The sequence below is a fragment of the Somniosus microcephalus genome, chromosome 14 (genome assembly GCF_052327205.1).
Source record: "Somniosus microcephalus isolate GS21.2 chromosome 14, FLI_Smic_1.0, whole genome shotgun sequence".
Classification (NCBI taxonomy): Eukaryota; Metazoa; Chordata; class Chondrichthyes; order Squaliformes; family Somniosidae; genus Somniosus; species Somniosus microcephalus.
Window position 1 is genome coordinate 71,602,442 of NC_141000.1, and position 27,863 is coordinate 71,630,304.

General features: G+C 41.9%; 1 protein-coding gene across 1 annotated transcript in view; it reads left to right on the forward strand.

Annotated features, from left to right (window-relative positions):
* Positions 1–27,863, forward strand: part of usp9 (ubiquitin specific peptidase 9) — a 244,275-nt gene that overhangs the window by 62,358 nt on the left and 154,054 nt on the right. Inside the window, exons 7-13 of the mRNA XM_086007397.1 lie at positions 2,176–2,291; positions 15,120–15,371; positions 15,458–15,596; positions 16,365–16,517; positions 19,633–19,737; positions 19,822–20,028; positions 21,347–21,483. Coding sequence (XP_085863523.1) covers positions 2,176–2,291; positions 15,120–15,371; positions 15,458–15,596; positions 16,365–16,517; positions 19,633–19,737; positions 19,822–20,028; positions 21,347–21,483 — 1,109 coding nt within the window. The remainder of the gene's footprint in view (positions 1–2,175; positions 2,292–15,119; positions 15,372–15,457; positions 15,597–16,364; positions 16,518–19,632; positions 19,738–19,821; positions 20,029–21,346; positions 21,484–27,863) is intronic.

Here is a 27,863-nt window from a genome sequence, read left to right on the forward strand (position 1 = left end):
ATCTGCCAGATTTTTGCCCACTTAGCCTATCTATATCCCTTTGGAGATTCTTTGTGTCCTCCACACAATTTGCTTTCCCACCTATCTTTGCATCATCAGCAAATTTGGCTACATTACACTCAGTCCCTTCATCCAAGTCATTAATATAGATTGTAAATAGTTGAGGCCCCAGCACTGATCCCTGTGGTACCCCACTAGTTACAGTTTGCCAACCTGAAAATGTCCCATTTATCCCGACTCTCTCTTTTCTGTTAGTTAGCCAATCCTCTATCCATGCTAATTAATATATTATCCCCAACCCTGTGAGTTCTTATCTTGTGTAGTAACCTTATCGAATGCCTTCTGGAAATCCAAATACACGTCATCTACTGGTTCCCCTTTATCCACCCTGCTCGTTACATCCTCAAAAGAATTCCAGCAAATTTGTCAAACATGATTTCCCTTGCTTAAAACCATGCTGACTCTGCTTGACTATATTGGCCCAGAAATCCAGGTCGGGGGCTTCCCGCAAGTGTAAGCCCCCAACCTGCACTTACCTTGCGCGCCGGCCGTTGAGCTGTCGGGCCCCGTGGAATTCCGATCCGGGGCCTGGTCCAGCTTGCCGGCACGCAGTGCTTGCGTATCCCAGGGGCGCAGTTAGTTCGATGCGTCCCCTGGGATCATGTGGGCCATGGGCAGCCAATCGGAGCAGGGAATGCTCCATTCATAAGTCTTGACAGGAAGTGCTGTCAAGACTTATAAATACTACGGCCCCAAAATAGCACTAAACCTTCAAATAAATTTTTTAAAAATCACATTTTTTAAATACACTATAAATTACATGAAATAACTTTTAAACAAATTTAAATTTTTGAAAAAAATAATTTTATATTTTAACGGGGCTAAAAATAAACTTACTTTGCTTTAAAGTATTTAAAAATAATAAACCTGTGGGAAAAAATGTTTTAATTTTAATTAATTCACCACTTACCTTGATAAAAGCAGGCCTTACGCCTGCTTTTTATGTGTAAATTCTGCAGACGTACCCTCATGGGAAAACCTGTATTTAAAAAAAAAACCTAAGTTTGATGCGCACGCGCAGCGCCTCCCGCACACGCGTTCGACCTCTGAACCCCTGCTTTCAGAGGAACGGAAGTGCTGGTTTCCCACGCATGCGCAGTGCATGCAGGAAACCGACACTTCCATCGGGCCTACGGGTGAGTACCCCGTGCGTACTCACCCGTGGAGACCCGAATTTCTGGGCCATTATGGTTTTGTAAATGTCCTGCAACCACTTCCTTAATGATGGACTCCAGCATTTTCCCAGTGACAGATGTTAGGCTAACTGGTCGATAGTTGCCTGCTTTCTGTCTCCCTCCTTTCTTAAATAGGGGTGTTAGATTTGCAGTTTTCCAGTCTGCTGGGACCTTTCCAGAATCCAGGGAATTTTGGTAGATTACAACCAATGCAGCCACCTCTTTTAAGACCTTAGGATGCAGGCTCATTCTTAAGAGTTCCGAATAGGTGTAGGCCCACAACACAAATTCTTAATTTAGCTTTCTCCGATCTCAAGAATTAATGGTTCAGAAAGTGCAAAGTTAATTACAATCTACTATGGATGCTCTTCGGGGGTTGGAGTGAAAGCACATTGATGCAAAGTAATGGAAGCTTGATTGCTGGCCAGTGGTGTATCTAACATGATTGTGGTCAGTGCTGAAACAGTATGACCTGTGGTAAGGTGCCTCACCTAATTGATCCTGAAAATTTACCTCAAGTTCATTTATTGATTTCTAGGTTAATTCTAATATTTTCATAAAATTAAAACTGATGTTAAATTAGACTGCAAATTTGAATCAAATTGCTTCGAAGAGGGGGTGCTGAGTTGTAGCCGAAGTGCTTTCCCACAAAAGACAAGCCTACAAGTACAAAAGTTGATGGGAGTTGCACTTGTGCAATATTGATGCACAGTGGCAGAGGAGTAGGTCAGTGTCACTTCCTCTTTTCTGCTTGGGTAATAATTGAATAGTATTGCAGCAACTGAAGAAATCTGTGTTGGTTTCTCAAGTTTGATCTAACAGTACAAGTTATGGAAGACTAGCTTTTAGTAGTTTCCCATAACTGCCAAAGCATTGCTACTAAGGATTTTAAATAAATGTACATAGATAACTTGGATTTTAACTTCTAACTTCTCTGTAGGGTTGGCTTGTGGATCTTATCAACAAGTTTGGGACATTGAATGGATTTCAGATTCTACATGATCGATTTGTCAGTGGTTCAGCATTAAATGTTCAGATAATTGCAGCACTCATCAAGTAAGCAGATTTTTTGACATTTTAATGTACAAATGTATGAAGGATTGGTAGGGAAGAGTTCTGTAGTTTTTTTTGCATATTAGATAACATAGCAATGGGAAGTAGTCAGACATGTATAATCAGCACAAATTAAATGCTTTGACCTGGAAGGTTGCTGGAAGAACAGAAAGACTTTGTACTGGGTTATGAGGGAAGCATGCTTTAGCAACCCTAGTAAAACAAAGACGCTGTTTACTATCCGGGACAGAATTCCAGATGACATCAGAGTTCTGAAGGCAGCAGAAATGCTGTGTGTTTTTTCATAAAGAATGTTGAGATACAGTCATAGCATCCCTTTGTGTTCTTGCAATAAACTGACACCTGACATAATTGCTAACTATTTGTGGCAATTTGATTATAATGAAGAGTACTAATTACCTGGCCTCATCTCTTTGTTATTAAACATGGAATTTGATAATATGAAGACAATTCTCAAGTCCATTCGTCTTGATTGCTTTGGACTGTATTCTATTCGTAAGCAACAAATGGGTTTTCTTTGTCACCCACCCTACAATGCTATAATCAATCACTTAGAGAAAAAAACATTTCATGGTGAGGGGTAGGGGTCGTTAGTAATGCTTCAATGTGTAGATTCATAGAAACTTGCAGCACAGAAGGAGGCCATTTGACCCATCGTGCCTGTGCTGGCTCTTTGAAAGAGCAGTCGTGCTTAGTCACACATCCCCACTTTTGTCTGTAACCCTGTAAGTTCTTCATCCTCAAGTGACTATCCAACTCGCTTTTGCAATTATTTATGGAATCAGCATCCACCACCTTTTCAGGCAGCATGTTCCAGATCTCAACAACTGAGTGAAAAAATTTCTCCTCGGCTCCCGTCTTTTTTCTTTTTTCCAATGATTTTGAATCTATAACATCTCGTTATTGACCCACTCGCCAGAAGGAATATTTGTTTCACTACTCTATCAAAACCTCTCATCATCTTGAAAACCTCTTATTAGGTCACCTCTTAACCTTCTCTGTTCCAAGGAGAGCAGTCCTAACTTTTCCAACCCCTCCTTGTAACTGAACTCCCTCATCCCTGGGAACATCCTGGTAAACCTCCTCTGTACCCTTTCTAAGGCCTTTACATCTTTCCTAAAGTTCGGTGAGCAGAATTGTCCACAGTGCCCCAGCTGAGGCCTAACCAGTGATTTATAAAGTAAAAGAATGATCTCTTTGCTTTTATATTCTGCTCCTTTACTTATAAACCACCTTATCAACTTGCCCTGCCATTTTAAGGATTTGTGTATATGGACACCGGTCTCTGCTCATCTACAGTTTTCAAAATAGTGCCATTTAAAGTCGACTGTCTTTCCATATTAGTCCTCCCAAAGTGCATCACTTCACACTTCTCAGCATTGAACTCCATCTGCCATGCTTCTGTCTGTTTCATCATCCTGAAGCCTATAACGATCCTCATCATGATCTTCTATTTTGCCAAGTTTGGTATCCTCTGCAAACTTTATAATGCTGCTCCTTACACCAAAGTCTATGTCATTTATAAAAATTGAAAAGAGCAATGGACCCAAAACTGACCCTTGGGGAGTACCACTGCAAACCACCTCACAGTCTGAAAAACATCTATCCACCACCACCCTCTGCTTCCTGTCACAGACAATTTTGTATCCATACTGCCACTTTCCCCTTAATTCCATGGGCTTCCATCTTCTTAATAAGCCCCCTGTTAGCACTTTGTTGAATGCCTTCTGAAAGTCCATATATTTTTTGTTTTATTCGTTTATGGGATGTGAGCGTCGCTGGCAGGGCCAGCATTTATTGCCCATCCCTAATTGCCCTTGAGAAAATGGTGGTGAGACGCCTTCTTGAACCGTGTGGTGAAGATACTCCCACAGTGCTGTTAGGTAGTGTTCCAGGTTTTTGACCCAGCGACGATGAAGGATCTGCGATATACTTCTAAGTCAGGATGGTGTGTGATATGGAGGGGAAGTTGGAGGTGGTGGTGTTCCCATGTGCCTGCTGCCCTTGTCCTTCTAGGTGGAAGAGGTCGCGGGTTTGGGAGATGCTTCCGAAGAAGCCTTGGCGAGTAGCTGCAGTGCATCTTGTAGATGGTACACACTGCAGCCATGGTACGCCGGTGGTGGAGGGAGTGAATGTTTAAGGTGGTGGATGGGGTGCCAATCAAGCGGGCTGCTTTGTCCTGGATGGTGTCGAGCTTCTTGAGTGTTGTTGGAGCTGCACTCATCCAGGCAAGTGGAGAGTATTCCATTACACTCCTTAATTGTGCCTTGTAGATGGCGGAAAGGCTTTGGGGAGTCGGGAGGTGAGACACTCGCCGCAGGATACCTAGCCTCTGCCCTGCTCTTGTTGCCACAGTATTTATGTGGCAGGTCCAGTTAAGTTTCTGGTCAATCGTGACCCCCCAGGTTGTTGATGGGGGATTCGGCGATGGTAATGCCGTTGAATGTCAAGGGACGGTGGTTAGACTCTCGCTTGTTGGAGATAGTCATTGCCCAGCACTTATGTGGCGCGAATGTTACCTGCCACTTATCAGCCCAAGCCTGAACGCCGTTCAGGTCTTGTTGCATGTGGGCATGGACTGCTTCATTATCTGAGGAGTTGTGAATGGCACTGAACACTGAAGTCATCAGCAAACATCCCCATTTCTGACCTTACGTTGGAGGGAAGATCATTGATGAAGCAGCTGAAGATGGTTGGGCCAAGGACACTGCCCTGAGGAACTCCTGCAGCGATGTCCTGGGGCTGTGATGATTGACCTTCAACCAGCACAACCATCTTCCTTTGTGCTAGGTATGACTCCAGCCAGTGGAGAGTTTTCCCCCTAATTCCCTTAACTTCCATTTTACTCGGGCTACTTGATGCCACACTCTCAAATGCTGCCTTGATGTCAAGGGCGATCACTTTCACCTCACCTCTGGAATTCAGTTCCTTTGTCCATGTTTGAACCAAGGCTGTAATGAGGTCGGGAGCCGAGTGGTCTTGGCGGAACCCAAACTGGGCATCAGTGAGAAGGTTATTGGTGAGTAAGTGCCGCTTGATAGCACTGTCGATGACACCTTCCATCACTTTGCTGATGATTGAGAGTAGACTGATGGGGCAGTAATTGGCCGGATTGAATTTGTCCTGCTTTTTGTGGACAGGACATACCTGGGCAGTTTTTTTCCACATTGTCAGATAGATGCCAGTGTTGTAGCTGTACTGGAACAGCTTGGCTAGAGGCGCGGCTACTTCTGGAGCACAAGTCTTCAGCATGGCAGCCGGGATGTTGTCAGGGTCCGTAGCCTTTGTTGTATCCAGTGCGCTCAGCCGTTTCTTGATATCACGTGGAGTGAATGGAATTGGCTGAAGACTGGCTTCTGTGATGGTGGGGACCTTAGGGGGAGGCCGATATGGATCATCCACTCGGCACTTCTGGCTGAAGATGGTTGCAAACGCTTCAGTCTTGCCTTTTGCACTCACGTGCTGGGCTCCACCATCATTGAGGATGGGGATATTCATGGAGCCGCCTCCGGTTAGTTGTTTAATGGTCGACCACCACTCACACCTGGATGTGGCAGGACTGCAGAGCTTTGATCTGATCTGTTGATTGTGGGATTGCTTAGCCCTGTCTATAGCATGCTGATTCTGATTTTTAGCATCCATGTAGTCCTGTGTTGCAGCTTCCCCAGGTTGGCACCTCATTTTTAGGTATGCCTGGTCTTGCTCCAGGCATGCTCTTCTGCACTCCTTATTGAACCAGGGTTGGTCCCCTGGCTTGTTGGTAATGGTAGTGAGGAATATGTCGGGCCGTGAAGTTATAGATTACGGTGGAATAAAATTCTGCTGCTGCTGACGGCCCACAGAGCCTCATGGATGCCCAGTTTTGAGCTGCTAGATCTGTTCTGAATCTATCCCATTTAGCACAGTGGTAGTGCCACACAACACGATGGAGGGTGTACTCAGTGTGAAGACGGGACTTTGTCTCCACAATGACTGTGCGGTGGTCACTGCTACCAATACTGTCATGGACAGATGCATAATTTGCAACAAACATATATTCCCCTCGGGCATAAAAACCCAAAAGTAAAAGTGATCCAACCATGGCTAACAAAAGAAATTAAAGCTAGTATTAAGTCAAAGGAGGAAGCTTATAAAGTTGCCAGAAAAAGCAGTCAGCCTGAGGATTGGGATATTTTTAGAAATCAGCAAAGGGGGACCAAGAAATTGATAAAGAAAGGGAAAATGGAGTAGGAGTACAAACTAGCGAAAAATATAAAAAAGGATTGTAAAAGCTTCTAAGTGTATGTGAAAAGGAAAAGACTGGTGAAGGTAAATGTAGGTCCTTTACAGTCAGACGGGAGAATTTATAATGGGGAATGAGGAAATGGAAGAGAAATTAAATAAATACTTTGTTCCTGTCTTCACGGAGGAAGACACAAAAAACCTCCCAGAAATAAGGGAAAACCAAGGGTGTGATGAGAATGAGGAACTTAAAGAAATTATTAGTAAAAAAACAGCACTAGCAAAATTAATGGGACATAAAGTTGATAAATCCCAAGGACCGGATGACCTACATCCTAGGGTTTTGGAAGAGGTGGCTATTGGAATAGTGGACGCATTGGTTGTCATCTTCAAAATTCTATAGATTCTGGAACGGTTCCTGCAGATTGGAGGATAGCAAATGTAACCCTGCTATTTAAGAAAGGAGGGAGAGAGAAAACGGGGAACTACAGACCTGTTAGCCTCACATCAGTAGTTGGGAAAATGCTGAAATCTATTTATAAAGGATGAGACCCTTATTATAACCGGGCACTTAGAAACTAATAGTAAGATTGGGCAGAGTCGACATGGATTTATGAAAGGGAAATCCTGTTTGACAAACCTATTGGAGTTCTTTGAGGACGTAACTAATGGAGTAGACAAAGGGGAACTGGTTAGATGTGGTGTATCTGGATTTTCAGAAGGCCTTCGATAAAGTCCCACACAAGAGGTTGATGAACAAAATTAGGGCACATGGAATTGGGGGTAACCTACTAGCATGGATTGAGGATTGGTTAATAGACAGAAAACAAAGAGTCGGGATAAATGGGTCTTTTTCAGGATGGCAGGCTGTGACTACTGGGGTACCGCAAGGATCGGTGGTTGGGTCCCAGCTGTTCACAATCTATATCAATGATTTGAATGAGGGGACGAAATTTAACATTTCCAAATTTGCTGCTGATACAAAGCTAGGTGGCAGTGTCAGTTGTGAAGAGGCTTCAAGGGGATCTCGACAGGCTCAGTGAGTGGGCGAGATGGAATATAATGTGGATAAATGTGAAGTTATCCACTTTGGTAGAAAAAACAGAAAAGCAGAGTATTTCCTAAATGGTGAAAGATTGGGGAATGCAGATGCTCAAAGGGACCTGGGTGTCCTTGTACATGAGTCACTGAAAGTGAATGTGCAGGTGCAGCAAGCCATTAGGAAGGCAAATGGTATGCTGGCCTTCATTACAAGAGGATTTGAGTACAGGAGTGAAGAAGTCTTACTCCAATTATATAGGGCCTTGGTGAGACCACACCTGGAGTACTGTGTACAATTTTGGTCTCCTTACCTAAGGAAGGATATACCTGCCATAGAGGGAGTGCAACAAAGGTTCACGAGATTGATTCCTGGGATGGCGGGACTGTCGTATGAGAAGAGATTGAGTAAACTAGGCCTGTATTCTCTTGAATTCAGAAGAATGAGAGGGGATCTCATTGAAGCATACAAAGTTATTGCAGGGCTTGATAGGATGGATGCTGGGAGAATGTTTCCCTTGGCCGGGGAGTCTGGAACCAGGGGCCACAGCCTCAAGATAAAGGGTAGGCCATTCAGGACTGAGATGAGAAGAAATTTCTTCTCACAGAGGGTGGTGAATCTTTGGAATTCTCTACCCCAGAGGGCTGTGGAGGCTCAGTCATCGGGTATATTCAAAACAGAAGTCGATAGATTTCTGACTCGTAAGGGCATCAAGGGATATGACGATAGGGCCGGTGAATGGAGTTGAGGCAGAAGATCAGCCATGATCTCATTGAATGGTGGAGCAGGCTCGAAGGGCCGAATGGCCTACTCCTCCTATTTCTTATATTCTTATGCAACATGTAGATTGGTGAGGACGAGGTCAAGTAGATTTTTTCCCTTTTGTTGGTTCTGTCACCACCTGTCGCAGGCCCAGACTGGCAGTTATGCCCTTCAGGACTCGGTCAGTAATGGTGCTACCGAGCCACTCTTGGTGATGGACATTGAAGTCCCCCACCCAGAGTACATTCCATGCCCTTGATACTCTGTGCTTTTTCCAAGTGGTGTTCAACATGGAGGAGTACTGAGTCATCAGCTGAGGGAGGGTGGTAGGTGGTAATCAGGAGGAGGTTTCCTTGCCCATGGTTGACCTGAAGCCATGGGGTCCAGAGTCAATGTTGAGGACTCCCAGGGACCCTCCTTCCCGACTCTCTACCACTGTGCCGCCACCCCTGGTGGGTCTGTCCTGCCGGTGGGACAGGACACACCCAGGGATGGTAAAGGAGGATATATATACAATATCTATTGCACTACCTTGATCAACTTTCTATGTTACTTCATCAAAGAATTCAGTCAAGTTATTCAGACACGATTTGCCTTTAACAAATCCATGCTGGCTCCCCCTGATTAACCCATGCCTTTCTAAATGAAAGTTTATTTTGTCCCTGATAATGGTTTACAGTAACTTCCCTGCTACCAATGTTAGGCTGACTGGCCTGTAGTTTCCTGGTTTATCCCTCTGCCCTTTCTTGAATAGTGGTATAACATTAACAACCCTCCAGTCTGCTGACTCTCCTCCTATATCCAAGGAAGATTGTGACCAATGCCCCTGCTATTTCTGCCTTTGCTTCTTTCAGCAACCTAGTATGCATTCCATCTGGACCAGGTGACTTACCAACTCTCAGTAATGCTAACCTTTTTAGTATGTCTTCTCTCATCAGATGAAACTTAATTTTGTGGCTTTCGGAAAGCAAACAGTTGCTACTTCCAAACCATAGTGCAGTACGAGACATTTTTGTTTAGAGAAGTGCTGGGAAAGTGGTTTTTAAAATTAATTACAACTTTGGGAACAGGGGTGCCACTCCAGAACATGGGAAGCCCAAACCCCCTCCCTCCCATAGTTCCAGAACCTACCCCTCTCAATGCTTCGGGACCCCAAAACCAACTCTCCAATCCTCCCACATTCTTTGCCGATACTCTCTCGCCCAGGCTCCTTCATTGCCCCCCAACTAATGCTTCCAGGCCACAGCAATTTCTTTCCAGTAATCCCATACCCAGGGTGCTCTTTCCCTGAAGCTCCCAGACTATAGCACCCTATTCCCAATGCCACCACCAGCTTTTCATTCATCCCTGCCCGATACACCGCTCCCAATGCTCTGTACGATAACAGCCCCATTCCACTATTCCAATATCCCACAATCCCCCTACCCAGTCCTTGCACCTGCTCCTAGTTTTTCCACATCCCTGCATTCATCTAATGCTTCCATGCCACCCTCCCACTACCGCCACATCCCCAGGACACTACTTTCAGTGTTTCCATGCTCAGCCCTTGTCCAACCTTTCCAGAATTCCTACAATCGCAAGACCGCCCCCTCAGCACTGCCAAACCCCAGCATCCCGTTCCTAATGCACCACAGCTCGTGTTGCCACACACTGGGATTCCTCCGCATTACCAAATCAGGTGCCGCTCTCTCTCAGACCTTTCCCCACTCCCAAGTATTGCTGCACACCAAAATATTAACATCTTTCTATGCATCCCAGACTTGAAAGGTAATTAAGTACATAGCTAAGTTAATGTACAATAATGTGACCGATTGACTGTTTCCACCAATGTTTGCACATAATTGTAATTCTATCCCAAAGACATTGCTAAGATTCTCATAATACTATGTAATAAGTCAGTTTCTTTTACTCACCACCTCACTCCCCAAAGCCTTTCCACCATCTGCAAGGCACAAGTCAGGAGTGTGATGGAATACTCTCCACTTTTCCTGGATGAATGCAGCTTCAGCAACACTCGAAGCTTGATGCCATCCAGGACAAAGCAGCCTGCTTGATTGGCACCCCATCCACCACCTTAAATATTCACTCCCTCCACCACCGGTGCACCGTGGCTGCAGTATGTACCATCTACAAGATGCACTGCAGCAACTTGCCAAGGCTTCTTCAACAGCACCTCCCAAACTTGCGACCTTTACCACCTTGAACAACAAGGGCAGCTGGCGCATGGGAACACCACTACCTGCAAGTTTCCCTCCAAGTCACACACCATCTTGACTTGGAAATATGTCGTTGCTGGGTCAAAATACTAGAACTCCCTCCCTAACAGCACTGTTGGGAGTACCTTCACCTCATGGACTGCAGCGGTTCAAGAAGGCGGCTCCCCACCACCTTCGCGAGTGTAATTAGCGATGGGCAATAAATGCTGGCCTTGCCAGCGACGCCCATATCCCGTAAATTCATTTTTTTAAATCACTGGCCCTGATAATGTATTGAATGTTAAATGGAATAAGCAGTATATCCTCGGACATAGTGTGCATTTATAAGAAATAATAATGTGTATAGCGTGTCAAGTATGTCTAACAAAAAAAATCTAGGAGCCAATCAGAAGACACTAATATTTTATGGTCTTTGACTACACAACTCATTTTTTACAAATCCTTTCAGCAGCCATGTTGCTTTCACCCCACCCCCTCTAATACCCTTTACAAGTGCAATTTCTCACAACTTGCCAATTCACTCATCCCACTTCCCAACACACAGAACAGGCCTTTGTCTCTGAGGCCCCAGGTTTACCTTTTTCTCTTGCTGTAACTTCCATTATTTCCATCTGCCAGTCTTTTCTGAAACTGCACATGTGCTAATCAGCCCTTCTGTTTACTGCTGTGCCGCACGCATATGAGAGTCACTGCTTGGACATGCTATATGCTTTAAATTTTCATAACAGTTACATTGCTTTACTCCCTTTTCCTCTTGTGACTGAACATAACCCTGTCAGCACACTTATGCAACTAGGGCATGCTCATTTTGCTGGAGAAAACCGAGCAGTGCTGTGTGTTCATATGTTTCCTAATTCATATCTGCAGTTTTCTCCACAAAATAATACAAAAGTTTCTGTAAGCTTACACTCAATGTTTAATAGTTGGTATCAATGAGGGGAGCAAGCCTTTTAGGAAGTTGCATGTATGTGTGTCATTGCTGAAAACATTTGACAAGTTTGTATGATCTTGCACTCTGCTCAAAATGTCTCTATATCCTTAAATAGCACTGACTAGTCATCTTCATTTGTTCAACCTGTGTATAAGTTCAGTATTTTATTGTGTTGGAAGTTATCTTTTTGGGCATCTAGACAACTGAACATTTGACTTTTGTTGCCTTCAGTTGTGGATCCCTCCAATTTCCTTACCTAGCTGATTCATCTGAATCTCCTCTCCCTGCTTAATGTATGTCAGCGCTCTCATCTCATGCCTCCATATTAAATATTGCTGCTTTTAATCTTATATGAAATCAGTCTGCTGCCTACAATGGGGATAAGCCAGTTTCACATAAGAGAAGTTGAGATAATTCAGCCCAATGGTGTTTGACACCATGGTATTATTCCTAACGAATGAAGGCATAGGATTTAATTCCTGCTTTACTCCAAGGGGTATGTGCACCACAATCTCCAAAGGAAGCCATGAAAGTGTATATTTTGCAGAGAGTGATTAATATCTGGAATGATCATCTCCGTAGGGTAGTGCAGGCAAATACTTCAGAATAACTCCAGATGCTGTGATGGGGGGCAGTAGATTTCTAAGGAAAGTTGAGTATAGCCAGCATTTTTATCTTTCTGATCTTCAAATCCTGGGCTTCAATGCCCTATAGTAAAATAAACCGAGTTGCCTATTCAAATTACTGGTGTGTGCTTCTTATTGGTTATTAATGTGACCTAAACTAATGTTGGGGAATGGAACTTATTATTTTTAAATGAACACAGTGCTCAGTTTGGTACAACTTTCCGAAACACCCGAAAATTATCACGGGTTGAGACACTTTCTGTACTGGCTCGGAAGGTTTCTGAGACCCTTTGGGAGTACACAGCCTGCTTCAGCTTTAGTGCCAAAATTGTTCAACCTTGGGGTTCTGTAGTCACTCTGGTACTGGAAAAGTGACTGAAACAAGAAAGTCACCAACAGCTGCTCGGTCAGTGTGACTGCTCTGCCATTGGCCAGTAACAGTGCAACCTCCGTCCACCTTAATGCTTTTTAGAGTGCTTGTGCTCATCTTGAGATGGAATTTGTGGATTAATCTTGGATCTGTGACGGTATCAGTGCGAGTTGACTTTGGATGGCAAGCCCACTTGATGGCAGAAAATGCTGAGAGGGTCAAATATGGGCAGCCACCCCCCCCCCCCCCCCTTCCAAACTGCTCTTGATGAAACGCATGGATTGTCTACCAGTTAGGTTATCATAGCATCTTATTGCAAGCAGAGAGTTAATCCTGGATTTAGTAGTTCTGTCTGCATCCTACTTATTTCTGTTGTTTCTCCCTCCATCTGTGGAACTTTCTTTGGGTGATAAAGGTAAATTGATTTAAATTCTCACTGTTATCCACATATGAGGAGCTGCACCATGTGTCCTAAATTGCATCTGCTGATGACTTTTCTGTTTTAATAGCTTTTCTCGGGTACCAGAGTGATACAGAATCGTGAGGTTGAATTGTTTTGTTGCTGAAGCTGCAGCAGACTGATAACTACCTGAAATGCTCTGTGTCTTTCTAGCCAATGCAGAATGTAGCTCAACCTGTGGTAACCTTCTGGATGTTTCTGAAAATTGTACTAACTTGAACGCTCTTTTTATTAGTGTTTTTATTTTCCCCAGTATGTCACATGTTCCCCTGTGTAATTCCAACTTCAGATTTAATATGACAAATGATTTGTACAGGGGAAAATCCTTTGACACCTGAAGTTTCAAGGGGTTAGATGCCTGTGTTAAAACATGGTGTATGAAGCACTCTACAATTGAGATTGGCATCTTTTGATCCAAATGTGTCGGCAATCCTCCAGGAAGAAAGCAGGCCAAGTTGTTCTGTCCACCCCCACATCCCCATAAGGCCTTGGCATTGTTAATTTCTCTGTTGCTAACAGGCTTGTTGACGAGTTGCAGCTAGTAGTTTGTAGCTGTGTTTTTGGGTGTTCAACTAAAGGAAGCTAGATCCTATTTCACAGGGCCTCCTATAAAGCTCAGAGAAGTGACTTGGGATAGAAAACTGCTTTTGCCATGGAACCTTTGACTGGAGAGGTGTAGGAACTTCTTCCCTAGACTACAGAGGACTTTGTTAGCTCAGGGAATTCATTGGTTTGTAACTTTAAAACAGATTGAAAGTATGGAAGGTAACTTAGGTTGCATGTCTGATTGGTGGCTGTGGCCTTAAAAACTGTTTACTTTAGTAGAAGGTTTCAAAAACCCCACAGAAAACACTTGAGCCTTAAGGGAGTCAACATGAAATTCTGCTGTTTGGCCTCCTATCAGCACCCAGAATGTTGTGAAGCTTGGTTTGTAGAGTTTTCTCAAGACTGCAGTATCATCATGCTTGTGTCTACATGCTCATCTGAGCCTCTTAAGACGAGCAGTGGTCTACCAGGACCCAAGTCTACTGAGACAGTTTTTAACGTACCATTACTCACCTGGCTTAGGTGAGAGTTGTTTGGCAAATAGTCAGTGAAATGCAACTTAATAAAAGGTGCCGTGAAAGTCAAATCTTTCATATGACTTTTCTAATTCCAGGTAGATATTAACAATTATTTTGAACAAACCTGTGTCTGATCATTAATGAACAAATAGTTTGTTGTAACCTTAATGTTCTTCCCTCAAACTATTGCCCTGATTGTTACTGATTTAACTCTGTAAAGGTTTTGTAAGTTTCATTCTCTGGACTGATTTTGTTTGGCATTTGGATAGACAGTTATTTGTCATATTTGCAAAATTGTATCTTAATTTAACTCAGGAAATTGTGATGTTGATTATGTCACTGCACTCTACTTGTGTTCACACAGTTGGATGCAGTACAATGTCAGCTGTTCAGCCAAAAGGGATATGTACAGTTGAATTGGTACTCTTTTCACTTCTTGGGCCAACAGGGATAGTGTTGCGAGGTATCACATCTGTGAGACAGCTAGCTGTAATGAGTAACTTGCATCACGTTGAGAGCATTTGGCTGCTCTGCGAGCTGGGCTCAACAGTTCAGTCTTAATTCCCACCTCCACTGTTTTTTGCTAATTTGGTACAATTTGTTCTGTGTGAATATTGAATGAGGAATATGTTAATTACCTACCATAGATATGATGTGCCTCACTTTGAATGTAGTTGTGCAAAGCTTCCTATCATGATCGTCAGTTCTCATTTTGACCTGCTGCAGTTTGGCACCATTAGTTTCCAATATCCTGGTTCAGCTTATTTTTGTTTCCAATCAGAAATTGAAATGTAGTTCACTGTGAGCCTGCCTTATACAGTGGAATGGAGAAGGCCAGTGAGCAGAGACCATTATGTCGTTCCTAGCTCTTTAAGGAATTGTGTCCCACGGAGATACAGCTGTATGCAGAGACTGGACTTTGACCTGAGCTAATCAGTCTTAACGTTGCTGAAACTGGGTGCTGATTTAGTTACTTACTGATTACTTGTGTATTAGTGGAATTTGACTTCTGTGACTTGCAAGTTTCTTTGAAGCTTTTTGGTTTTAGGGATTTCATTTTGTATAAAGACAGTATATTTAATGACATGAATGCTAATACTATTTTTTAAAATCTTCTCCAGACCTTTTGGACAGTGTTATGAATTTCTTACCTTGCATACAGTGAAGAAATACTTCCTTCCAATAATAGAAATGGTTCCGCAATTTCTAGAAAATCTAACGGATGAGGAGCTGAAAAAAGAAGCAAAGAATGAAGCCAAAAATGATGCTTTATCTATGATAATTAAATCACTGAAAAATTTAGCTTCACGGGTTCCTGGGCAGGAGGAGACGGTCAAAAATTTAGAAATATTTAGGTTAAAAATGATACTAAGGTAATTATACTATTTAAAAAAAAAAAAAAAGATTTTATTGAAGTTGCTTGTGATTCTTTATTACAACTTAACTTTGTTATTTATAGGTTGTTACAAATTTCATCTTTTAATGGAAAAATGAATGCACTAAATGAAGTTAACAAGGTGATTTCCAGTGTCTCTTATTATACTCATCGCCATGGTAGTCCTGAAGAAGAAGAATGGTTGACAGCGGAGAGAATGGCAGTAAGTAGTAAAATTGTTTCTGTGTCCTATGAGGAAATATACAGTGTGTACTGTTTTTACAGCTGGATTTTCAATGTTTTCTTGGATCGATTTGTCTTGAAGATTTATATTGTGCGTTCTGTTTGGCTTAAGTATTCATCTTTGGAAGTGTTATAAATATCTTGTAAAATTTAGAGTCTGCCTCGGAAATGTATGAAGGAAGAACCATAACTGTATTGACAGGATAATGGTGGGCATGTGGATTTGCAAATGAGAGGGATGGAAACACTTTTTTGAATGCAGCTTGTTTTTTTGTCACTGTTAATTTCCAGGGCATTTAATGAAAAGTAGTTCAGCACTAATAATAAAACCCTGAAATAAGCAGCTGCCTTTGATTTTCCACTTTCTGTTGGTACTCTCTCCAGGCATGTGTTCAAGAGCATCTCAACTCGCATCTTCCTCTTGCCACTGTGCCGCATAGACATTCTCTGCTGCAATTTTGTTTTGCTTCCTATGTGAGAAATGTAATGTGAATCAGTGCATATCCTGTTTCTGTGGCAACTTTCTTTTTGATGGACAATCTTTTTCAGTATTAGAAAATTGTTGAAATCTTAAAATTATGATTCACCAATGATTGCTGAGATTTTCAATTTGATAAAGCAAATTTGTTTCATACATTGCATTCTGCAAAATCTGAATTTTATCTGAATTTTAAAAATATTGTCATTGCTATTAATGCATTGGTGAGTGTGTGACCCTCTGGTTTCTAAGTTGCTTTACTATTTGTAGGAGTGGATTCAACAAAACAACATCCTGTCAATTGTGTTGCGTGACAGTCTACATCAACCACAATACGTTGAAAAACTAGAGAAGATACTTCGCTTTGTTATTAAAGAAAAAGCACTCACCCTTCAAGATCTGGACAACATTTGGGCAGCACAGGTGAGGAAATAAACAGCAGCAGCATTCAATCAGGTTGTCTTGCGTTATGCTGTTTACATTTGTGTAAAAATACGCTGGATTTATTGAAGGATGGTCTTAAATGATTTGCACTTTGAGATGATTAAACTTGTTATGTATAACGCACAAAATAATTGGGTATAACTAATTTTGAGAATTGCAAAGGTGGAGAATTATATTGCCGAACAGTTGCTTGGTCCAAATGCTTACATTTATTTTGGTATTTGTATATATTAGCCCTGCTCATGTTATGAAACTTGACAAGTGTCTCAAACTCTTCCTTTTGTATAAAATAAACTAGAAAAGGTTAATGTGCCAATTTCTAACTTTTGGCCAGTTTTACAAAAGATGTGCGCAATCCTTCTGTAGGAAACCAAATGGCCACAAAATAGTTTTGCTTTAATTGTCAACTGCAGCTGGAGTTGTCAACTGGGCTCATTTGGTAGAACGCTTGCCTGAGTCAGAAGGTTGTGGGTTCAAGCTCTACTTCAGGACATGAATATATAAAGGCTGCAGTGCTGAGAGTGCTCTGCATTGTTGCAAGTGCCGTCTTCCAGATGAGATATATTAAACCAAGGCCCAGTCTGCTAGCTCCGATAGATGAAAAAGATTTCAAATCAGATAAATTGGCTATTCATTTAATTGCTGTTTGAGAGTTGTTGTGCAAATTGGCTGTATCGTTTCCCTAGATAACAGTGGCTTTACTTCAACAGTCATTAAACTGTAAAATGCTTTGGGACTTGCTGGGGATGTAAAAGCTGCTGTAAAAATGAGATTCATTCTCTGTCTTGAGTTTTCTGAGGGTATCTCAAGACAATTTTTAGCATTTATAAATGAAAATAACAAGGTTGTGATTTTCTATATTAGCCAAGAAAGCATCTATTTGCTGTGCAGCAATTAAAGCAATTTTCTATTTTAATCATCTGTCATCTATGATTTTATTACCTCCAGACTAGACTATTCCAATGCTCTCCTGGCCAGAGACCCTTCTTCCACACTCCACGAACTTAAGCTCATCCATAACTCTGCTGCCCTGATCTAACTCGTAGCAAGACCTGTTCATCCATCACCCCTGGGCTCGATGACCTATGTTTGGCTCCGTGTCCCCCAGTGCTCCAATTTAAAATGTTCATGCTTGTGTTCAAATCCCTCCATGGCCTCTCCCCTCCCGAGAACCCTGCGTTCCTTCAACTCTGGCCTTTTGTCCATCGCCCCTTCCTTCACACCGTCATTGCCGGCCATGCTTTCAGCTGTCTAGGCCCTAAGCTCTGGAATTCCTTTCATTAACAACTAAGCCTTTCCACCTCTCTCTCCTCCTTTAAGGACTTCCTTAAAATTGACCTCTTTTGCCAAGCTTTTGGTCACTTGTCCTATTGTCGCCTTCATTAAAGGCACTATATAAATGCAAATTGCAGTTGTAATTCAAAGTATTTTTCAGACTTGAGGTAGCACGTGGGGTCTCTGAAATCAAAATGGTTCAATGACATGCCTGGCAGTGTAAGCTTGGAACCAAATCTCTGCACATCCAATACCTGAACCAGGCAGGTTGACGATATTCCAGGGCACTGTTGATGATTGATCAGCCAGCCTGGCTTACTAATGGAACCTGGAAGGATAGACTTATCATTGGTGGTTAGGTTTCTTCACACAGGGCCCCCGATAACCCAGCAAGCCAATGTCACAAAGATAGTGATCCTACCTGGATAATCAGCAGGAAGCAGCTCTCGTAAACTGAGGTTTTAGCTGGTTAATCTTCAGTGGTAAACTTGTTAAAATCCTGTAGTCGTCTGGGAATCCCTAAGCCTTGGCTTTGCCAACCTGCACATAAACTCTTAGGATTTGAGTAAGTAATGCGTGCCCTTATAAGAGAAGATTGTGCACTTCATGTTGAGCAAGCATGAAAACCTACAGGTAGATATTTATCAGTATCTTAATTTGGAGGCTCTTTAGCATGCTGATGGGCTTCTATGCTGTTAGACACCTGGTTGATGGGGAAACCCCCCCCCCCCCCCCCCACCTTTTCAAACCGTTCTAAGTGCAGCAGAGAATATTAAGATAGCAGAATATGCTGATACGTAGGGCAGTCGGCCGGCCAAAAAAAAAGTGCATGTTTAGAATGCTTTACATGCCGTTGGCACATCTTAAAATCTTAAAGCACTCAACAACCAATGGATAACTTTTGAAGTGCAGCTACCTTTAGGTAGGTACATTACTCACAGCAAGGTCTCCCAAATAGCAAATAATCTGTTCTTAATGGTGTTGGTTTAGGAAACAATATTTTTACAGACACTGGGGCAACTCCCTGCTCCTGAGAAGGCAAACCGAGCCTCAGTTTAACATCTCATTAAAAAGACAGTGCCTCCAACATTGGAGCAGCCCCTCCATGTTGCACTGAAGTATCAGCCCAGTAGTTAATAAGGAAGTAGAAAAGATTTGCTTTTCTTCATCTCCTGATGTCCAAAAATGCTTCACAGCTGAAGAGATACTAATGCAAGAAATGCAGTGGCTAATTGAAAACACAGCAAAGAGATAAACGACCAGATAATTTGTTTGTGGTTCAGGGATAATTGTTGGCCAGGATATCGGCAGAACTCCGTGCTCTTTTTTGTATAGGGCCGTGCAATCTTTTATGTCCATCTGAGGGCAGGCAGGGCTTTGGTTTAACGACTCAGCTGAAAGACAGCACCTCTGACAGTGCAACATTTTTTCAGTACTGCACTGAAGTGTTGGCTCCGAATAGGTGCTCAAGTCTCTAGAGTGCGGCTTGAACTCATTACCAACCTGACTCTGGTGAGACTACCACCACTGAGCGGAGGCTGACACGAGATTTAGTAGTGAATTTAGCATCGAATATAGTTGTTAGACGCATGTTCCAACTAATGTTCAGCTTTGAGCAGTTTAAAGTTGTTTTCACTATTCCTTATTAGTTTTCATTTTACTGTTTGTGTATAATGCATTCCTCCAAGTTCTGGATAAATTTTTTTGAGGGGAAAATGCATATTGTTCTTGAAAAATTGTGGTATTTTCTTCAAAGGTTGCACTACCAGAATTCTCAGTTTTAGTATGTGATGTCTGTTACTATTTTTTTTATATGTAGGCTGGTAAACATGAAGCAATTGTGAAGAATGTCCATGATCTTCTTGCAAAATTGGCTTGGGATTTTTCTCCTGAACAGCTTGACCACCTTTTTGATTGCTTTAAGGTAGATTTTAAAAAAATATTTAAATAAATTGATTGATGGATTGAAATAACATATTCATCTACTTTTTAAAATTTTAACTTTAAGGCAAGTTGGACAAATGCGAGTAAAAAGCAACGTGAAAAGCTGTTGGAGTTGATCCGTCGCCTTGCTGAGGATGACAAAGATGGTGTGATGGCACATAAGGTGTTAAACCTCCTGTGGAATTTAGCACATAGTGATGACGTACCTGTTGACATCATGGACCAGGCTTTAAGCGCGCACATCAAAATCCTGGATTATAGCTGTTCTCAGGTAAGAGGAAAACTGTTTTATCAAAGGATATGCAGAATAAACATTTTACATGTTTGATCATAAAGCATTGCACCTGACACTGATGCACACTTTAACTGAGGATTGTACAAAAATTGAATCACAACATATTTTTCCCTCTTAAAAGTTATGTTTTCCTCTTCAGGATATTTATTTATTCTCTAATGTGGGATGTGAACGTACTGGAAACTTTACTTTTATGGCCTTTACCAAATCCTTCCTTTCTTTCTGGGTCATACTCCTTTGCTGCTAGCTTGCTTGCAGACCTACGAGCAGTTGGGGACTGTGACAGCAGGCTGTTAACACTCCTTTGCTGAAGTTCGTACCTGTAGAATATTGCACTAGTGATGCAGAGTTGTGGAAAGTCACAATTGCAAGACTTGTTTGACTCTGTTTAGTGAAAACCTCCCTACTACCGTGATGAGTCTAACATTCCACCATTACGTCAGTTCTTTAATAGCTTGTTGATTGTAAGCTGCAATTATTTTTCACTGGAATCTTTGGCCTGAGCATTGAATACATCACCCAGGTGAGCAAGGGTGTTACAGGAATATTACATGGTAAGGGATCGAGTGCCTTAGCCTAGTTTGTCTTTTTTTTAACGTCCCAGTCTAATTTGGAAACCCTTCTTAAAAACAGCTTAGCCCAAGATATTCTTTCTAATTGGGGGGGAAGACCTCTTCTTCTGAAGCTAGGCACTGAAATAAGTATTTTACCTTTGTTTCCAAGCACACTCATCATTAGTGCAGTGTTCCTTTGGTATAAATTCACCCTGAATGTCTCTGAAGTTTTTCCTTTTAATGGAAAATACCTATTTTTGTAGCATGATGCAATATCCAAGGGACCATGCATAGCATTCAAAAAACAACTTTGCCAATACAATAGAAGCAAAAATGAATAGAACTTGCTTTACTGTTTACTGTTGGTGTCATTGAGATAACCTGGCCAAATAATGCCATGTACTTTGAACAGAAAATATAACATTTGCAACAAAGTGGGCTGAGGGAGAAGGCTTTTCTTTCTCCATTCATTTCCCCTTTTGCTGTATTTGAAATATAAAAACAGTCACTTTGTGGTTCACTGTGATGGCAGTTTGAAGCTTAAAGTCACTCTCCCAAATTTATGTGCAATTGTATTCTCTCGTTTCAAGCAAACATTTGTTTTGAGAAGTTATACTTCAAAATATGCAAGCTTTCTTACTTTCTATGGAGAAGAGGTGTGATCAGTGAGCATTAGTGGAGTTTAGTTTAATTTTCTGTAATATTTACAGAATTACTGATGCCAATTGCTATTCAAATAGGACCGAGACACACAAAAGATCCAGTGGATAGATCGTTTTGTGGAGGAACTACGTACTAATGACAAATGGGTCATTCCTGCTTTGAAACAAATTAGGGAAATCTGCAGTTTGTTTGGCGAAGCACCACAGAATTTGAGGTAAGAATAAAGACTGTTCAGAACGTCCTCTGGTAGGCACTGAAGCAGGCAACCTTCCTCCAAAAATATTGATAGTTTGGGAATAACATCGGGTTTCATTGTTTCAAAGGATTGTGATTCTTTGGTTGTGTTCATTATGTATAAGTGCCTTGATCATTTCATGTTTAAAAACAACCCACATGTTAAAAGTTGTTTCAATCATATGGTGTCTAATAGAAATTGAGATTAGTTAGATCTCCTTTTAGACATCAGGAAATGATATTTTTAAGTTAAAGCTAGTAGATCTCCTATGATGTTGCTTAAGGTGAGTCGGAGGATATGTTTTATTTTTTAAAATGTAATGGGAAGTAAATATGACAGTTATGTGCAAGACTTCAAATACATTCTAGATAGTAGGCCTCTTGGTGTTGAATTAAATAAACTGAGACAGTAAATAGAAGGCCTTGAGGAAAGGAACACTGAATAAATTAAATATCCTGCTTTGGCAGGAATGCAACAGTAGCAAAGCGGGCTCGAGGATAAACATAGAAACATAGAAGATAGGAGTAGGCCATTCGGCCCCTCGAGCCTGCTCGCCATTCAATGAGATCATGGCTGATCATCCAAATTCAGTACCCTGTCCCTGCCTTCTCCCCATATCCCTTGATCCCTTTAGCCTTAAGAAATATATTTAACTCCTCCTTGAATATATTTAATGAATTGGCCTCCACTGCCTTCTGTGGTAGAGAATTCCACAGGTTCACCACTCTCTGGGTGAAGAAATTCCTAAATTAGCGACTAAATTAGAGGTACATACCTTTTTGAAATGTAAATTTGATCAGATAATACAGTTGCGAGCTACTGAAATGCATTTGAGTCTCAAGATCCTTGGTGTTTTAAGTAGTTTGGTGCCATCTTGAACAGCCATATCATCTTCCCTTGCAGTACTGTGTAAGCGGCCCAGTTTTAGGTTGTGCTGTTTTCCTTCCCCCTTCAACAGGAATGTCTCTCTTCACCACACCAAAAAAGGTTTGATTTCCCAGCTTTTTGAGATTGAATGTACTTTTAGTCCCCTCTGACAGTTCTTTAGTTAGTTTGCAAGAACTGTCATTAACATTGTTTTTTAAATTTCTTGTGCCCTTTCCAGTAATGCATCCTGAGCTGAGGCCTCCCTTGATTGGTCTGACTGCTTGATCTACATTGGTTGTCAGTGAATTCAGGTCCTTGCTTTTTAAATGTGCATCGAGTGTCATGACTCCTGTTTCTGCTGACTTGTCAGAGTCTCTCTCATCAAAAGGGCTCTAGTTGCTGCTGTCAGCTTTGGTTCAGTGGTAGTTCTCTTGCCTCTGAGTTAGAAGGTTGTGGGATCAAGCCCCAAAGAGACATGAGCACATAATGTAGGCATGCTGAGCGAGTTCTGCATTGTCGGAAGTGCCTTCTTTCGGACAAGATGTTAATCCGAGTCTGCCCTCTTGGGTGGACATAAAGGATCCCAGAACGTTATTTGAAGTAGAGCAGGGCACTTCTCCTGGTGGCACAGCCAACATTTATCCCAAAAGCAACACCTACAACATGATCTGGTCTTTTATTTTATTGTTGTTTGTGGGAGTTTGTTGTGTGCAAATTAGCTGCCACGTTTCCTACATTAGAACAGTGACTACACTTCAAAAGAGGTTGTGAAAGGCGCTATGTAAATGCAAGTCTTTTTTAAAGGATTCATTGACAAAATATTTCATGCAGGGAAGGAAAGAGGGAGGCATCTTCTCCTTTTGAGATTACCTAAATGACCCAACATGTAATTAACTTGGTTAAGACTGTGTTCCTTCCTGCCCCCATCATGGTTCTGTTCCAAGTCGAGCTGTTCGATAATGCATTGACCCTGGTACTGCTGTCAGCAGTGGTGGAACATTTGGCAGCTCTGATGTCACTTGTAGTGAAGGGCCCTACAGTTTTCACTGAGTTGTTAGTAGCCAAGTTTCTATTATCACCAGCACCTGGCGAGGAGTGTTCTAGTTTTATGTAATATGCTTTGGGAAATGTGACCTTTCAATATTTGAGGAGCGGAAGGACATCAAACCTATGTTACGTAATTGAACAATGTAGCTATACTTGCACTTTTGTGCCGCAGCAAAGCTGTTTCAGCTTCACAGTGATGCAAAAGTGACCGTACAACCTGAAAGTTGGGTCCTGATCTCACTCTGGAACATGGGCTTGCTATTACAAGCATTTAAAAAGAAAACACTCGGTGCATATTAAAAGTTAGGGAAGAGATAGCAGTAACACTATTGCATATATGTAAAAATTCATTAGAAAAGGGAATAGTGCCAGAGGACTGGCAGACAGCTAATGTTATTCATATATTTAAAAAGGGAGATAGAACAAGTCCAGGGAACTGTAGACCAGTTTCCTGAACGTTGGTAGGAAAGATAGTGGAATCTTTACTCAAAGATGTAATAGAAAACATCTCGGAACCAAAAATATAATTGAGTCGTCAGCGAGGATTTCAATAGGAAAGGTCATGCTTGACCAACCTTATTGAATTCTTCGAAGAAATAAGAGTGACAAAGGTAATGCAATAGATGTAATATATTTGCATTTTTCAAAAGACGTTCGATAAGGTACCACATTGTAGACTCATGACTAAGGTGGAGTCGGGGATAAGTAGCAGAATGGCTAGCATGTTAGCTACACAACAGAAAATGAGAGTAGGGGTTAAGGGTAACTACTCAGACTGGTAAACAGTGGGAAGTGTTGTTCCACAAGGATCAGTGCTGGGGCCACGGTTCACAATTTACATCAACGATTTCAACTCGTGAATTGGAAGTAAATTTCAAAATTTACGGACGCCACCAAATTCAAGGGTATAATAAATACGGAGGAACATTGCAACAAAATACAAGACATTAATAAACTTGCAGAATGGGTGTGTAATTGGTGCATTCATTTCAATATAGGTAAGTGTGAGGTGTTACATTTTGGTGGGAACAATAAGGAGGCCATCACCAAAAGTAGCAACACTGATTTAGAAGGCCATAAAACAAAAAGCAAACCAAGCATGGTTTCATTTCTAGAGGGATAGAATTGAAAAGCAGAGAAGTTATGTTAAACTTGTATAGAACCTGGGTTAGACCACACTTGGCATACACAGTTCTGGTCTGCAGATTATAAAAAGGCTATAGAGGAACTGGAGAAGGTGCAAAAATGATTCACAAGGGAAAATGAATCGGCTGGGGCTGTTCTCTCTAGAAAAGGGAAGGCTGAGGGGTGACCTGATAAAGGTCTTAAAGATTATGGAAGTGTTTGATAGGGTAGACGTGTAGAGAAGATATTATCAATTGTGGGGGAGACCCAAAGTAGGGGCCATCGATCCAAGATAGTCACAAATAAATCCAATAGGCAATTCAGGAGAAACTTCTTTACCCAGAGAGTGGAACGCGCTACCACAAGTGCAGTTGAGGCGACGAGCATAGATGCATTTAAGGGGAAGCTAGATAAACACATGAGGGAGAAAGGAGTAGAAGGATATGTTGATGGGGTTAGATGAAGAAAGGTGGGAGGAGGCTCGTGTGGAGCATAAACACCGGCATGGACCTGTTGGGCCGAATGGCCTGTATCTGTACTGTAGACTGTATGTAACTCATCCATCTCTCTAATTACCTCCCTATCTTCAGCTTCCTTCCTTTCTAAGACCCTAGAACATCGCCGCCCACTTGCATTCCCATCTACATAGGAACAGGCATAGGTGACTTGGCCCCTTGAGCCTGTTCTGTCATTCAGTCAGCTCATGGCCAATCTGTACCACAACTCCATTTATTTACATTTGATCTGTATCCCTTGATGCTCGTACCAAAAAAAAATGTTTTTAAATCTATCGATCGCAGTCCTAAAAATTTCAATTGACGCAACATTCACAGCCTATTGAAGGAGAGTTTTCCAGATTTCCACTACCCATTGTATAAAAAGTGCATCCTAATTTCACTCCTAAATGGCCTAGCTCTAATTTTAAGATTGTGCCCCATTGTTCTGGATTCCCTTACCAGAGGAAATAGTTTCTCTCCTGAATCTGTTCAAATTCCCTCAACCCAATTTCCACCCTTGTCATGGCACTGAAATAGCCTTAGCCAATTTCACAACTGGCACACTTTTTGTAACTGTGGTACATTATATCCCTCCTGGTCCTTAATGTTTCCACGGTGTTCGAAACAGTTGACCACACCATTCTCCTCCAGCGCCTTTCTTCCATCACCCAGCTTGGTAGGATTTTTCTTATGCTCCATAGCAACCCATCTGAATGCAGCTGGTGCATCTTGAGCAATGGCTTCTTTTCCCTCCCCCCACACCATCACCTTTTGAGGTACGTAGCAACAGAAGTAGACATTCAGCCCATCGAACCTGTTCCTCCGTTCTATTGGATCAATGCTGATATGTACTTCAACTCCATTTACCTGCTTTTACTCCATCACTTGATATCCTTACCTACCAAAGATTTATCAGCGTCAGTCTTAAGTTGATCAGTAGCAACTGTCTTATTGGTCAGAGTATTCAAGATGTCCATTACCCTTTATGTGAAAAATTGCTTCCTAATTTCACTCCTAAATGGCCCATCTCTAATTTCAAGATTGTGCCACTTGTCTTGGATTTTGCTCACCAGAGGAAATAGTTTCTATATATCTACCCTATCGAATCCTTTTACCATTTTAAACACTTCGATCAAATCACCCCTCAACCATCTAACTTAAGGGAGTACAAACTAAGTTTATGCAAGCTATCCTCACAATTTAAACCCTGATATCATTCTGGTAAATCTGTGCTGTACTTCCTCTAAGGCCAGTATGTCATTCCTACAGTGCGGTACCCAAAACTGAACGGAGTTGCTCCAGATGGGTTCTGATCAAGGCTCTCTACAACTGAAGCCTCACTTCCTCATTTTTGTATTCCAGCCCCCTTGAGATGAAGGCCAACATTTCATTAGCTTTTTTGATTGTTTTTTGTATGTATGCACTAGCTTTTAGGATCTATCCTTGGCTGCCCCTCAATAGCATCTTCCACAGGCAAAGGATCAACTTTCACATGAATTACTTTACCCAGTTCTGCTTCTCTGCTACTTCTCAACTCCCTGATTGCCGCTATGCTATCAGACTGTTTGCCGAACATTAAATCCTGAATTTTATCATTTCATCCAGTTTGATGTCAGGAAGACTGAATCTGTCATTTTTGACCCGTGCCACAAGCTCCACCACTCTCCAGCCACTCAAGCTCAACTGGACAATTTGCAATCTTGGCATGTCCAACCCTGAACAAAGCTTTCAACCCCACCACCTGTCCATCGCCAAGGCCATTTACTTACACCACCAACACTTGCTGATATCTCAGCCACTTTGTCACTGAAATGCTTAGACATGCCGTTGTACCTCTGGACTACTCTAATGCTGTTCTTGCTGGCCTCCCATTCTTCACCTCTAACTTGCCCAAATCTGTGTCACACACATCTTGTCCTGCAAGTCTTGCTTGTCCATTACCCTGGTCCTCACTGACCTACTTTGACTCTATGACCTCTGAAGTAAGTATTAAACTCAAAACTTTTTGCTCTATGAATCCTTTTGTAGCCTATTTATGCTATCTCCCCCCTAACTGATCTGTCCCTCTGACTCCAGCCTCCTGTGCAATCCTCCACCTCACTTCTTTGGTCCATCATTATCGTAGACCCATTAGATGCCTCAGTCTTACTGTCTGGAAGTTTCCCTATAAAACTTGGCAACACCAACTCTAAAACCTTTAAAAGTCTTCTCGAGGCCTATTTCTTCCAAATTTGCAGTCGTAACTTCTAATTTTTCTCCTAATTCAGTGCATATTTTCCTTATTCTTTGTTATGAAGCGCCTTGAAAAATGGGCCTGAATTGCAGTTGTGAACTTGGTTTGCAAAAGTAGATCTGTGATTTTTGATGTAATGCACTTCCCTTACATTAGGAAGATGGCCCTGCCCAAAATATATATAGCAGTTTGTTTTATTGACTGTGCTGCAGTATATACTTCAACTATAAAATGTTGCTGCATGAAAAGCCATGTTTGTGTTTTTCTACTCTAATTTTCATGTCGAGTTTGTTTTGGGTTGTTGTACAAACTATTTATATCCTGTTAGATAAGAAAATAAATAGGAGCAGGAGTAGGCCATACGACCCTTCGAGCCTGCCCCGCCATTTAATAAGATCATGGCTGATCTTCTATCTCAACTCCACCTTCCTGCACTATCCCCATATCTCTTGATTCCACAAAAATCTATTCATCTCTGTCTTGAATATACCCACGACTGAGTGTCCACAGCTTTCTCGGATAGAGAATTCCAAAGATTCACAACCCTTTGAGTGAAGAGATTTCTCCTCATCAGTCCTAAATGGCCGACT